Source organism: Nelumbo nucifera, chromosome 1, assembly GCF_055504915.1.
Source record: "Nelumbo nucifera cultivar China Antique chromosome 1, China Antique-T2T, whole genome shotgun sequence".
Classification (NCBI taxonomy): domain Eukaryota; kingdom Viridiplantae; phylum Streptophyta; class Magnoliopsida; order Proteales; family Nelumbonaceae; genus Nelumbo; species Nelumbo nucifera.
Genome location: NC_142649.1, coordinates 138,605,103 through 138,620,955, shown reverse-complemented (window position 1 = coordinate 138,620,955; position 15,853 = coordinate 138,605,103). Strand labels below are relative to the sequence as shown.

At 35.9% G+C, this 15,853-nt stretch overlaps 1 protein-coding gene and 1 non-coding gene across 3 annotated transcripts; both read left to right on the top strand.

Moving 5' to 3' along the window:
- Positions 1 to 553: 553 nt before the first annotated feature.
- LOC104612233 (PLAC8 family protein) lies at positions 554 to 9,032 on the top strand. Of its 2 annotated transcripts, none has more exons than XM_010279582.3 (5): positions 554 to 1,135; positions 6,060 to 6,123; positions 7,251 to 7,415; positions 8,105 to 8,170; positions 8,363 to 9,032. In XM_010279582.3, exons 1-5 carry the CDS (start codon positions 870 to 872, stop codon positions 8,606 to 8,608), a joined length of 807 nt encoding a protein of 268 aa, XP_010277884.1. In that variant the 5' UTR covers positions 554 to 869; the 3' UTR covers positions 8,609 to 9,032. The 2 variants fall into 2 exon arrangements, with proteins under 2 accessions (XP_010277884.1, XP_010277883.1); XM_010279581.3 differs by having other exon boundaries at positions 587 to 1,135; positions 8,102 to 8,170.
- Positions 9,033 to 15,333: 6,301 nt separating this feature from the next.
- On the top strand, positions 15,334 to 15,415 carry TRNAS-AGA (transfer RNA serine (anticodon AGA)). The gene has a single exon. It is a non-coding gene; the product is annotated as a tRNA-Ser (tRNA).
- The last annotated feature ends 438 nt before the right edge of the window (positions 15,416 to 15,853 follow it).

The window sequence follows — 15,853 nt, the reverse complement described above, 5'->3', positions numbered from 1 at the left end:
AATTTTAGCACAGCACAGGCACAACTCATGTGATGAATGAATGTGAGTTATCAGTTATGTGTCGTGAAGGCAGCATAGCCGTCAAGGGGGCCCACCCATCACCTAGCTCAGATTCTTTTTGGTTGGTTGCTGACGAGTATCCACCCGATTCACAGCTCAGGGTCGGCTGGCCAGTGGCCAGTGGCCCCCCACCATTTCCTCCCCATCCTATCTTTCCGGTGGTCAATTGATTCCATCCCCATCCCTCACTGTCTTGTTCTAATTTCGCAATATGCCTGCCTGCCTTTATTATACTCTACAGCATATTTACAGGACTATCATTTCCCTGCCTTTAATTGATAATTACGGCTTGCTTCCCGTCTCAACTCTCAACGGGCGGTGAATTTAGGAGGGCATTTTGGCCGGACCAACCAAATAAATTTTAGGATATTTTGATTTTCGGTCCCCTATATTTATTCTAAAAAAATCAAGCATCTTCGATTATGATCTTTCCGCGTGGCATACTTTAAGCCGTCTGTCCAATAAGGGATCAAGCAGGTGGATTCTCCGGTGCATTATTGCGCGCCAATTTCCCACTTCCAGTTCCACCAGAGCACAATCGCCCACTATCCATCCTCCTCCGTTTCCTCTTAAAATTGAAACTCTCATCGATGAAAAGAAAAAGCGGTTATTTGATTATTTAACCAACCCCCCAAAAAACACCAGTTTTTGGTTTTTGCACTTTGCAAAGATAGGGAGAGAAAAACGATGGGGAATTTAAAGCGTGTTGATCTCCACGGAAATAGTTGAAACCAGGTATCTATAGAGAGGGGGGAAAGTAAAAAGTCCTTATCCCTAGTTTTCTCTGCGCCAAGCTCTCTCCTTCGTTAATGGCGGATTCGGAGAAGCAAGAAACGGCCGTTAATGGCATGTCGGAGGAGAGGGGAGGGTCTTGTGTGGAAGGAGTGGCGGTTTCGGATTTTGACATGTTATGCGCCACTGTGGCTTTGCAGACGCAAGGATTTTCGGTAGACAAATGGCGGAAATTGGGAGGAATACATGAAGACGGAGGAGACTTCGGTGGAGTGCAGAGGATGTGGGAAGGTGAAGTTTTAGATTGCTTCGATGACCGACGAATCGCTATTGAAACAGCATGGTGAGTATTCTTCTTTTTCTTTTCCCTTTTCCTGTGGTGTTTTTCTTTTCCTTTTATTATCTGATGGATGCAATATGAGAAGCACTCGTATATTTTCTTTTTTTTTTTTTAAGAACGATTTTGAAATGTTTTTTTTTTTTTCCCTTTTTGAGGTCGTAAGGTTTTTCGTTTTACTGAGTTCATCAGGACATTGGTTTCCATTCCTCTTGTATCCCTTGGAATCTCATTGTTCGGCTTTTCCTTCTTTCTCAGGCGAATGGTAGGTAATGTGGTTTTGGTCTTTTGGAGAAGATTTCTCCTTTTTCTGGGGAGGGATGGGGGAACTTGCCAGGTGTTAGGTCTTAAATGGATTTCCTACTTCCGATTTTCCTTTCAAAGGTTTCTGGAGAACTAGAACCGGGCGGCCTAGCCTCTCAATGTAATGGTGTCCTTAGTGAGTTGAAAGTTTGTGGACTCAAACATGGACGAGGGGAACGAGGCTGCTAATTTGCTATGTTCCTTTGTAACTAAAATGTGAGTTATCGATACAATCAGCCTTTCGCCATTATCCAAATTGATTATGCATGGCTAAAGGCGTTGGGATTCTTTAAAGTGATCATTTCTCATAACTAGGTTAGGAGGCTAGGGCTTGAGATAAATTACAAAAGAAGTTTGGTGTCCATGACAAGGGAGAGATTGAAGAGTGCTGCTCATATAATTAAATCAGATTAGGTGCAATGGATATGTGTCTTTTATCTTCTATGATCAACCGATAACAAGCAAATTAAAGGGATTTTTTTTTAAGATCGCCATAAGATCACCCATCTTGTATGGGACAGAACATTGGAATTCAAGAAACGTGATATTCATACTTCATAGAATAAGGCCTCATTTGGCAAGTCTTTCCACAGCTTCTTTTGGGCTTTTTAAAGCTCAAAAGATGGAAAATGTGTCGTTTCCTGTTTGGCTTTGGGAAGCCCGATAGACTGAAAGATGTAGGTCGTAGAAAGCTTGCGGAAGCCCAAAAATCGCTAATTTCGAGATAATGAAGCTTCTGGTCTTCCCGCAGTTTAGAGCTTCTATGAATGTGAGTTACAAAGCCACGCATTAGGTTTTTTTTTGATAGGGATCAGATTAGCCCCCCCCGACATATGATTAACCGACTCCCTGTTTCTTTTTGCAGCAATAAAAATTAAAAGGGGGATTTTAGTCTCGAAAATACACAAGTACAATTTACATTTACAGGCTCTAGTTGTGGCAGTTTCAGTTGAATATTGTTTGTTTTCTATAGCCCAATGTGGTTTGTATATATACTCGTTTGGGTTTAGAGTTTGTGTTTTCTTTTTTGTAGTTTGGGGTTTAACTGGACTTGATTATCTCTCTGTATACTGGACCAAAACAAAGAGTTTATGTTTTCCATTGTAGTACAATCCTTTTGTAGTTTGTTGATTATCCTTGTATATTGGACTGAAACAAAAGTGTTTTTATTAGTGTTGAATACTTGATTATCAATGTCAATTACCCCTGTATATCCTTTTGTCGTTTGGGGTTTTATTGGACTTGATTATCCCTGTTTATCATTTTTATTTGACTTGAATGCTTTTAGGTACATTATGGTTTTTTTCCATGAAACATTATGATTCTTTTCCATCATTCTTGCTTGGAGATGGAACTGTTGCAGTTTGAAACTATTATGGCCATGAAAACATGTTGGTTCTTTTCCATTATGGTTCTTTCCCATGAAAATAGTTTGTTTCTTTTACACAAAAACATTTCAAAAGTATCCCTGAACCATATGTGTACTCACAGCCATGAATTTTCTTTTGAATAACTCATTTCTCTAATTCCACTGATCACCTTAATTATTTCTTCTAGGTGAGATCTCCAGAGCCTTTGTTTTCTTTACTGCTCCTAGAAATGATTGCTACCTCATATCCTCAGTCCTCACGTTCTCTTACATTGTGCCTTCCCATTACAAATCTGGTAGCATTTTCTGAAATCCATTCGTTGCAGCACATGTTGATGCTTGGCTTATTAGGGGGCATAACTTATAACAAAAGAAGGTATTAAGGTAACTCTATAGAATTCAACTACATATTCTATCCAGTGGTGCAAATGAAAGGAAAGAAACAAGATTCTTTTTGGAAACAAAAGAGGTTTGGACTTGGAGATATGCAGATGAAGTGGGACAGCTTATTTATTTCCAGGCTTCTATCTTAGTGGACTTGGAGTTCTCTGGCTTGAACTTCAACAAATTTTGTAATGACTGGAATAACATCCATGCAGGCCTTGGGATTGTTTGGGGAAGCCTGCTTATGAAAACAAAGCCCCTATGAGTCCTACTTCTGTAGCCAAAGAATCAGCTAAGCCATTAGCAAATCTCCTAACCCAGTGGAACAAAATGTTCACCATGATTAAGTATTTAGCTTCACTAGTACAATGCCAGTGAATCCGTAGGCCATTGCTATTCTTTTTGATAAAGAAATGAACTTTTTATTAATTTGGAAATATTAGCACATACAAGCAGCCCTTGGAGAGGCGCGACCTGCGATCTCTCCACTGGATTTAGCTTCACTAATCCAGTGGAATATAGCTGCCATAGTTTTCAAGGCGCCAAGATGAGGCTAGGCGACTAGGGGGTGCCTAGGCATCGCCTAGGTGATGGATTTTTTATGTTAAAAACATAGATCCTAGGTACCATAACCATATTTCTTTAATAATTATTCATGATTTTCATAAGAAAACTATAAATTTCATATTAAAGTATAGAAAACCAACATATTCATGAGAAGAAAAGGAAGAAGGAAAATAAAATTCAAAAAAAGGAAGAAGAAGGGCGCCTTGTCGCTTAGGCGTTGCCTTGACATCTATGATAGCTGCTTCATTTCTTGGTTTTTAACAGCTGTACAATCACTAATATCAAGTCCATACACTTGACTTCTGCTGTACAATCACTCTTTTAAAGTAGTGACAGGATTTGTCACTCTTGGTGATAGTTGAACTAGGTTTCTTATGCAATTATTACCTTTAATCCTCAAAAGAGTCAACTTAGTTGAAGGGTCATGACTGCAAAACAAGTATGGATTTTTAAAATAGTTACTTGCTATATGATGGACTATGTGGGGCCCACATTGATTTTCTGTATAGATGAATACACGAGTGGGGCTGACCATAGGTGATAACCACATATGTCAATGTGTAGATGAGGACTACATTGATATCTTGTATAGGGAAATGCATGAGTGGGCCCACTTTAATATTTTGTATAGGTAAATGTGTAAGTAGGGTCCAAAAGTACTATCTGTATTTTTGAATTTGTTATTGGGTTCCAGACATGACATTTCACATGTATGTAAGAGGGACCCACAAGTACGCTTACTAAATGGTCTTTCTAGCTTTTGAGAAATCTTTGAAAAAAATTGCAAGCAAACGGTCTTTGGTCTTTGAAGATCTACCTATCAAAGCTCATCAGTCTTATAAGGTATTGAGCTTTTGGAAGATCTTCCTAAAAAAACTTGCCAAACACCTCTTAAGTCTATTAAAGATGAAGCTTTTGTAATGGATGACTTGTAAGCAAGGCTCAAGATATTGATACACCTGATACACATGGCCTTGTGTAATTTTTTTTTTCCAAAATTGGTCAGGGAGTTGGTTTTAGGCCTGCCTACCCCTGAAACTGATCAAAACCCTAAAACACCCTTATTTAGAGTATTGGCAACCTGCCTATATGTTGTGAAGTTTTGATCCTTGCGGGCAAAATTAGAAAAGAATGCATTATTTGGAATAAAAGCCTTAATAGTTGACAAAATGAAATTAAGTTGATTGAGATGGTTTTATCACATGAATGATTTGATACAAGTTGAAGGTCTTAAAAGGTAAGAGAAGGCCAAAAAGGACATAGGTGGAATGTCGAACATGGAAGTAGTGAGAAAGGACTCGTGAACATTAGATTTGGCATAGTACAGTCCAGTGAACATTATGTTTAATATGTTTTTTTTGAATTTTTTACATTTTTAAATTTTTTTGAATTTTCTGACATTATTTTTTATATTTTAGCATTTTTTTTTTGTAATTTTGTGCCTTGCTTCAAAAAGGCGCACACCTTGCCTTGCGCCTCGTGCCTCAGGTGCAAATTGGCCCTTGCGCTTTTAAAACACTGGTACAATCTTAAACAAAGTAAAATGGAAGTAAAGCATTCATATTTCTGCCCCTAATGAGGTTTAGTTGAATAGAATTGGTTCAATAAAATCTAGTGGACTCCCTCTAAATAGGGGTATCAATTGGACTGGATTTGGTCCAATCCGATCCAGTCCAATGTGAGTCCATTATAAATGGACCAGCTCCAATCCAATCCAATGAATATCTTGGATCATTTTGGACCGGTCCAATTCAATGTCTGGACCGTTCAATCTGTTCAAATTCGTTCTGATTTAAATTGGTTTCAACCCAAACTTGGTCCATTGACATCTATATTCTTAACTTATATCAATGGACCAGATATTGGCTTAATCCAACCCAATCTAATATAAATTTATTACGGACAGACCAAGTCCAATCCAATCTAATAAATATTTTGGACCAGATTGGTCCAATCCAATGTCTTATTGGTCCGTCCAATCCGTCCAAATTGATTTTGGACTGAATGGGGTCCAATCCTAAACCAGTCCATTGACACCCTTACCTCTAACACCAGATTGAGGGGAAGAAGGAAAACATGAATAAAAATGTACTCACATGGGGGTAATATTGCAACAAAGGCTCAGTTTGGAAAGAGTACAAATGCAAATATGTACGGTGCAAGTACATATAAAATAATATAAAATATAAGGTTTTGCGCTCTACATATTTGTATTTGTACTCCTTCCAAACTAAGCCAAAGTTAAGAATCCTTTTACTATCAAACTAGGATAGTTAATTATATGTTTTTTTTTTTTTTATATTACAGCTGTCCGTGCTACACATTTGGGAAGAACATGGGAAGAGCTGGTTTTGGTTCATGTTTTGTTCAGGTAAATAATTCTATTTGCAATCCAACCATCATTTTCTTTTGATTACCAAATAATTATGATCCAAGTATTTAATTCTATCCATGATTGTATGGTTCTTTATCCTTACATAAATGTACATGTTCTTGAGGGTCATCCTTTTTGGGAACTTAGAGAAAAAATTAAGATGCTCTATGATGCCTACATGAGGCAAAGGGTTTGCCAAGCAGAAATGGTCAATTTTCCTAGACAGACTTTTTTTTGATAATTGAATTAATTTTCCTAGACAGATTTTGAGTAATTGTATTTTTCATGTGCGAATAGCCTGAATATGGCTTTTACCACGAGTCAGTTAGACCATGTTGACCAGTTCAAATATTAAACTCCAGCTAGCAGTTTGCCTTTTCTTAATGCTATTACTTTATTCAAATGCGCTTCATTCAAGATGTACATCCTTCCGTTTTTTTTGCACAAGAAGTAGAATGCTTGTGCTGGTAAAATCTCGGGCTAGCAGGCATGAGAATGCGGGTTTGAGTCTTTGAGTGGTCTCTTTGTGCAAAATGCCAAAGGTTAGGACCATATACAGTACCCCTCCCAAGACCACAGATAGCTGGGACCAACATTGGGTATTGGCATTTCTTAAGTAGAATGCTTCTGTTCGTCAGCCTGATGAGTTACTTATAATGTTGCTAGTGGTTTGGCTTCTTGGACTTTTGACATAGCTTTATAGTGCAGAGAATTGGTATGTCTTGTAAAAGGTGAACCTTGCTTTGTCATATCCAAACCAACCATATGGAAACTCTAGGGAGGACCGAGTCTGTTCTTTGTGCTATGGAGCATTGTAATTGGTGTCATGAGATATGTTGTGCCAAATGGTAAAGACAAGAAGGATTTGGATATGCACTAAATGAATGAACTAACATAACAAGAAATGCTGGTGGTATTAATATTGAGAGATACAGAATTGTAGAAATATGGTTCTGTACCTCAACCATTATATTATGTACATTCATATTATCTTTTACCACTTTGTTTTCTATTCAAGTAATGGTTAGCCAAGAACCTTTACCATTAAGTCAAGTTGTCAAATTATATTGTCAATACTTGATCTTTGCAGGTTTTGAGGGTTTTCAATCTTTTGGTTTTTGCAGGGAACTATTTATTTCATCATTGCAGTCTGTGCTCTTCTCAACTACATTGCTTTTGCTTATACCAAGCGATACTACTTTCTGTACTTAGCGGTTGGTTTCACAGTTTTGACTGGAACATATTTAGGGTATTTCCGTACACTGATAAGAAAGCAGTTTAATATTGGGGTAAGGCATCCATATCCACAATTATGAGCTTTCATTTTTTCAAAGAAAAATCACATAAATAAGTTTAAGTTGGGAGATTTAGAGAGTCACTACATTTTTACAAACCATCTAATAAATTACAAGGCGTTAGCTGTAAATACCACCAAAATGGCTTTAACCACGTTGAAGCACATGTACAAGCTTAAATGCATATATGATACATGCATATATATATATATATATGTATGTATGTATATATGTATACCAACACGCTCACATGTGTATACACACATATGGGCTTCTTTTGTTGAGAGGAATATTCTTTTACTTTCAAGCATGAGCCTGCAGATATTTTCCTTGAACTTGGAAGACTCGTATACCTTTTATGACACCACTCTGCCCTTCCATTTTGTATTAGTAGATTACACCCTGCATCTGATTGTAGCTTGTACCACTTCCACCTTACTTCCCTTTGGTTACCTCTCAGGCTCAGCTTCCTTGAATTCTCCAGTCTACAAGGAATATTCTCTCTTGTAGCTCCGAAGTCTAAACTATCTTTCTTAACATTTTACTTGTTTAAAATGCGGGAATTTGTTTATGATTTCTCATGTTACTTCAATTTTGGCACATCCTTCTGTTTTAATTTGACCTGTCTCACATGTTCTTTGATTTGATTAACATTGTTTTTAAACCGTTTGCCATTGCAGCAGCACAAGGACAGCTTTTTGGATGACTGTGTGAACCATTTAGTATGCCCCTGTTGCACGTTATGCCAGGTCTGTTTCCTTGTTGCATTAAATTGTTAATAACACAAGAAGCAATTCCACCACGCAACTGAAGCACGTGCAAGACGGAAGTTCTCCTGTTGCGTGGAATTTTGCACCGTTGATTAAGCGGAGAAAACCAAAACCACCCTGGTCCCACTATTTTTTTCTGTTGGTAACGAATATCTTGATATGTTTGAGCAGGAGTCCAGGACATTGGAGATGAACAACGTCCGAGATGGCATCTGGCACGGCCGAGGTGACACAATATGCATAGGCAGTTCCGGAGAAAGGAGCAAAGCCTTTTTTGAGCTACGGCGGCCGCCTCTGGTCTCCACCAAATCTCCTGATCTCTGCAGCATGCGAAGATCTACAGACGGTAGCGATCACTTGTGGATTGCAGGAGTCAACCAATCCGAGCCCTTGGTCCCACCACCATCTCAACACTAACTTCTTTAAAAAGGGGAAAGGTGGGGGCGGTTTCGTAGCCAGCCGACAGCAGGTCAATTGTACATTTTATATACATACTTGTCCATCAGCCAAAGATTGAAAATGACCAACCTGCCGCCGGGCCGAACAAGATATGTCTCATGTTGTGTCCAGAAGGTCAAGGTGTGGGCTTGATCTTGATGATCCCAAAACTCAAATGACCCGGAGTTGGTGGGGAATTTGCACCCTTCACCGGTTCACCCCAAAGTTAGAAGAAAAGTTGGGTTAATATTTGGCAAATTTGTCGCTGTATTTTTTTCTCTTTTGCACTTTACTTAATGGGGTGGTAACTGTAATTATTCTTATTTCTATCCATGATAGATGCAGTATATGCAACCCTCTACCTTAACCAATCCAATATAATTCTCTCGGTTGGGCTGCTTCATGTCGAGAATTTAGCCAGGGGAATTTAGCACGTCGAAGGCAATATTTCGTAGGAAAAAGTTTGGGTCTTGGATGGTAAGTTTGTAAGTTGTAACCAGTCGTCTGATCTGATGACTGAGTAGTTGAGATAATCACTTGGTAACCCTCAAAGAAAAAAGGAAGTGCATGATCAAAAATTCAAAATCGTAGAGTGATTTGATTATTATTTTTTTATATGAAGGATATAAAATCACATATATTGACTAAAGTACGGAAACTCAGAGTACAAGAAAGCAAGAACTGGGAAGGTATGTATTTTATTGCTGCAGTTGTATGACTTGTATCTAATCTACGTGTAGAGAAGGATAGTGAGCTAAAAATAAAATTGTAATTTTACTTCTTATTGCACCATTCGTTTTCTATTATTTTAGGTCTCGTTTGGCATAACTCCCCAGGAGTGATTCTGGCAGTTCTTGCATTTCTGTGGAATGGAATTGCGTTTGGATGCGTCCAAGCTCGAGAATCGCTCCTGATTCCGAAAGGCTGATTCTCGGGAACCCAGATTGTAATTCTACTTCTGCAGTTTCTTGCTACGTCCTCTTGAGAATTAAGAACACGAGTGCACTCCCGTAATTTTGCACTTCAACACTATCTTGTCAAAACTCAAAATCCCTGACCTTATTCGTTGATTTCTCTCACCCTCAACGTTCCTCTTCTCCAACACTGATACTCAACTTAGGAGAATTCACCCCTTAAAGTTAGCTGTTAGAAGGAGGAAACCTAAGTACATGTATACCTCACAACAGCATTCCATTCTATCGATGTGGGATACCTCACATTAGCATCCCATACTACCAACATGGGGCAAATGCATCGTAACAAACACTCTCTGCAACTCCGGCGACCTCAGGCTTCATCTTCTTTTATTTTATTTTTCACTTTCCAACGCTCTTTATCGATCGGCGTGATAAATTTCTATTTTTGCAAACAAACAAACAAAGGAATAAATAAATATCCTCTCTTCTTTACTATACCACACCGTCTCTCGTTATCTTCCTTCGAAACTCCAATGCAGTTACGCTCGCTTGCTCTTTGATCTATTTTGGTCTTGGTTTATGAGGTAATTACTCCAACTTTGATCTGGTTATTCCCTCAGATTTCTTTCTTTCTATTGTTAGTCCATCAAAATGGTCTCGGTTTTATTGTATTTATCTTGATTTTGCTCCAAATTTTCAACAAATCTGTTTCTTCTTGATGGGGTTTTATTTTAAAGTTTTTCATTTTGATTTTTGGAATGGCTTGTGATCTCAGTTCTTTCTTTTCTGATATGTTATTATATTTTTGGCGATCTTGGTTTTGGTTTGTTTTTTCTTGGATCAGTTCTTGGGATGTACTAATTTCCAATTTTTGTTCCTTTCTAATTAGAATTTTATTGGAAATATCTGACGGATTTTCCTTGTTCTCTGTTTTCAATCGAAAATGAAAACGTTTCTTTAGTGGGTCGTCAAGAACCCTGACATTCTCGAATGTCAAAGATATAATTATCACTGTTTTGTAACAGTAACTACACTAGTAGTTACAAAGATATAATTGGTTGGAATCTCCTATTCTCTTCAATGGAAGTTTCTCTTAGGTTAAACATTTCCTTGATTTGAACTTGAGAGGCAAGAGTTGCAACGCATCTGCCATTTTCTTCCGTCTCCAAGACCATCTTCCTTCTAGAATACAGTTACAAAACAACTTTTCTTTGGCATAGTAATCTTGTAATCTGATAAAACTTCCCTTGCAGTTTCCATCTACAATTGCCATTAACCGCCACCCATAAATTTCAATTGCCATTAATGCTCCAGCCAAGAAGCCTTTAAACCACACCACCAATCACCAAACCTTTTCTCCTTCTTTGATCTTACCAGAGTTCCATTCTTGTTTTCAGTCTCTATGTAAAACTCTTTGCTTTGATACCCACAAATCTTCTTCTCACATGCATTCTTGAAGCTCTCAGATTACTTAAAACAGAAACTGTCAAATTTAAGCTTTATCCATGGAATAATGTATTTGATCTTAATTATATGCTTCATCCCATAGTTCCGGCCTAAGTGGATTGGCAGTACAAGGCCTTTAGTCATTTTCGTATGTTAAAGAGTTATAACATATACTTAAATTATCATCTCCATCTACCCTAGCCACCTTAACACTTGAGTGGTGCTGGCAACAAGAATCTCATGTGCTACTACCACAGTACCACTACCACCACTAACAACCATTGACCATTAACTCACTGGAGGAAAAAGAGAAAAAGGTTGGGGGAGGGGTTGGCACTCCCTCTTTCAACACCTTGATCATCCTACACTTCTCTCATCTAACCTTCAACTTTATTTGGTATTGTGGTTCCCTTAAATCAGCTAGTGTTGGTGGAAAATGAAGTCTCCAATAATGAGATAAATTGCAATTTGGACAATTGTACATGCAGCCAAACCTGCAAATCATTTAGAAGGAATGCCTTTGGAGTAACTTAATTTTGAGAATTCCTGTAATAAAATTGAATTTTTTTTTCTAGGAAAACTGCACAGATTGTCAAAAGATCTTGAAATCTTTCATTGAGGGAAGATTCTATTTGCATCATCTCATGCTAATATGGAAATGAGCTATAATGTTACAATTATTGATGATAACACGATATGTTCAGGATCAGATCTGCGCTTTGTGTGACACTTCGAAAATGACTGCTGCCCACCTTTGGTGAACTTAAATCAACTGATTATTTAACATTGATATCCTTTTCGTATAACAGTCTATACAACACATTTAACAAGACCAGCTGGTATGAGATATGGACGCACAAAGTAAAGAACTAATTACTTTGGCTCTAAGAGACTGGCAGTCAAGTTTTAACTCCATTTGAACTTATATTTATTAGAATTTCCATGGTTATGCCATCAAACGGTTAAAGAATTGATTCAAAGAAATTGGTTGCTGCTAAACGTGATTATATTTTTGAGAAACATGAATCAGATGACTATTCCAAACAAGATTGGTGATTCTCAGCATGAAAAATCTCGGAATCTATTCTTTTCTGAAAGGATTCTGAGAATGGGAATCCTCAGAATTGATGCCAAACAAGGCCTTAGTTTGTACATTACTTTTTTTATTATAAGGATAGAAGCGTCTTTCACATTCCATTAATATAAATAGTTCTTTTTTAGTGTGGTTGATTCGTTAGACACACCCCAAATTTGTTGTCTTTTTTTCTAGTAAAACTAACATGATACTAAAGTAGGTGCGATTCTCTAGGTTTTGATTTCAAACTTTATTTTCCTATATTCAACATCGGTTTGGGTCTATACCTATATTTTTTGGACTGTTCTTATAAAGACACGAAGTTTGATTTTTCCTGGACTGAGATGCCACTCAGGTTAGTATTTTGGGGTTTTCTCTCAAGTGGTTGATCCGTTTGCTCTAAAATTCTAGATCTGGTGTTGCCCTAGGTTGTTCCTTCATCCCTAAATTTTTGGTGAAGTTTGGATTTGATTTTCTATGGTTTTTATTTCTTTTTATGAACCTACTTTTTTTGGATTGTGAACAGGATTTTTGCTAGTTTTCAGTCGGTTAAAGATTGGTTTCTCCCTCTTATTTCTTTTTATGGCATTTAAAAAAAAGGTCATATGCTTCCTATCAAGTTCACCGGAAACAACTATGCCTTATGGCAATTCCATTTCCAATTTTATGTTGAGGGAAAGGTGTTGTGGGGTAAATCAATGGAACCACACTATGCTTGAAGCAATTGATGCACAAGGGTTGTAGACTTGGAAGATTAATACTCAGATTGCGTCTTGGATCCTTAGCTTAGTTACTACAAATGTTGCAATCCGTATGAGGGGTTTTCGGACAGTCAAGGAGATGTATGAATACGTAGAAAAGGTTTATCAATAGTCCAATATATCACCATAATATCAAATTGAAACTGAAATATTTTCTTACAATTAGGGTGAAAGGAAAGTTCAGGAATACTATGCAGGATTTGTCAATCTTTGGACAAAATTTGTGGGAAAGTGTAATTTTTTGGAACTTTCATTGGACAAAATTTGCCCCTACAACTTGAGTTATCTAAGGGGTAAATGTGTATTTTGGTAAAACTTTAATTAAGATGGTTGAAATTGCATTAATCAATTATACTATACTATTATTAAATTAAAAGTATGAATAAGGGTATGAAATTTTTCTTGACTAAAATACCCATTCAACTATTATTTTCACTTCATTTAATCCCCTCTCATTAAGTCTTATATTAAGGTATTAACTCCCATTCTTCCTTATTAAATCGTATATTAAAATTACTTTTTTCATTAATAAGTGCTATTAATTAGATCTATTTTAATACATTTAACAATATAAATCCATATATTTTAAAACTGACTCGTAAACAAAACCATTCTTTCATTTAAGTGGCGACTAAGCAATTCAACCATCTACATCGATCTGGTTAACCCATGAACTCATAATTATGTAATAAATTTTTTAAAATAGAAATAAATAGGAAAAAATACAAAAAATATAGAAAAAATTGGATATATTTATGACATTTTTATTAATCAAATTAAAATGTAAGGGTAATAAACAAAAATTATTTTTATTAACAATGAAAATGAAATACATAATCTACAACTAACCAAAAATGAAATTATTTTCCTGTTTGGTAGAGATTAATAGTTCTAATTTTGGGTTAAATGTGTTGACCTTTAATGTCATACTTAAATAATAAAATTAAAAAAAGATAAAAAGATTTTTTTTACTTACATAGAAATATAAAAAATAATAGAAAAAATTTGAACACATTTATAATTCAGAGTTTGCAATCTACAATTCGATTAATAATCAAATCAAACTCAAATTTGACTTCGTTTGATCCCGAATTAAAATATGAATTTGATTATAGTAATATTTATTGGTTTTAATATGTAAATTTTATATAATTATGTTTAAAATTATAAAAAATATATTTTTATAAATTATATTATATATTTATATATATAATAAATCCAATGTGCTATATTTATATTAATTTAGTATATATAAAAGTTGAAAAGTAATTAAATTTCTAATTTTTATTTTATAAATGAACATGTAGTTAGATTAAAACCAAATCCGATTGGGTTTCGGATTGGATCTAAATCTCTCTATTTAAAATATTTTTCTCATATATGAATTCTATTAATTAGATTTATATCCAATACTTTTAATAATATTAAACTCATATTTAAAAAAATGACCGCAAAAACAAAACCTTCTTCTATCCATGTGGCAAGTAAGCAATTCAACCATACAAGTCAAATGGGTCAACCCATGATGCCATAATTAAATAAGAAAAAATATATATAAAACAAAAATATAAAATTTATTTAATATTTTAGATACATTATTATAACCATTATCATCATCATCATCTAAAATTTTCACATACAAAGCACGCACACAATTACTAGTACGCACACACACACACACACACACACTATTGAATATCTTATTCATGAACCTCTCCCTTTTCTAGGTCGATGCCTGGTTCGATTCTCTAAGAAAAATGGTAAAATACCAATTGCTCGATTGCTCTTTCTCTTACATCAAAGGAAACTTGTTTAGTGAGAGTTGTTGGCCGCAACAATCACCACAAGATTAAAAATTAAAAACCTAGTAAGTTGGCATTGAATTACCAAGTTTTATAGTTTACTTCTTGTTCGTTGTATACTTGTATTACATGGGTCATTAACTAAAACACCCCCTATAGCTTCACGTATTTATTTAAACCTACCTTATAGTTTTCATTTTACTAAAGTATCCCTTATAGTTTGCAACTTATTTACTTAATTGACCTTTTATTAAGGAGTGTTTGTTTTGCAATTGGACCATGATTGTTTATTCCAAAAATACCCCAACACATTTTTTTTTGTATAGAAAACATAATTGACCAAATATAGCCAATGGTTGCTTGTGTCTTATTAGGGGCAAAATTGGTATTTTCATTTTTATTTTCCTTTTGATTAAATTTATTCAAATAGAGATTAGGGTCAAAACTGTCATTTTCCACTATTAACTAATGGAAGGTCGATTGAGTAAATTCATTGCAAATTATAAGGGGAGTGTTTTAATAAAATGCAAACTATAGGATAGGTTTTAATAAGTCTTATGAAACTATAAAGAATGTTTTAGTAAATGACCTTACTTAATGCTCCATCTCTTTCTTACTTTCTAAGGACAAGTAGATATCTAATATCTAATATGGGTGAAGCCCCATAAAACAAGGAGAATGAAGATGTAGATTTTAACAACCGGTGGACGTGCCGGAGTGGTTATCGGGCATGACTAGAAATCATGTGGGCTCTGCCCGCGCAGGTTCGAATCCTGCCGTCCACGTTTTTATGTATTGTTATTTTTTCTGATGTCCTTTCTTTTGGAATAATAGAGCAGCGCCACACAAGAGGCCAAGACCCATCGTTTGTTTTTTGTTTGCCTTACAGAAAAATGTCAGATTCAATGGTTGTGGCAACAGCCTGTACCTTAAAAGTTCAATTTTCCTTCTGTGGCCTTTACCCTTCACGCTCATGTACACTCTTAATTGGTGCAGTACTATCTCCTGCTGTAGATTCCTTTGTCTGAACTTTGCTCTTAACATATGTGTTGTATGGTCAACTTTTATTTATGATACCATTCTTAACAAATGTATGGTCAAACTTCTGGGTCCATTGACATTGCACAGTATTTGTTTGTCAATATTCCAGCATTTGTTTGTCAAGCTTCTCTCTGGGTCCATTGTTTATTTGAAGGTTCGTAGTTTGGTCACGCTGAAATACG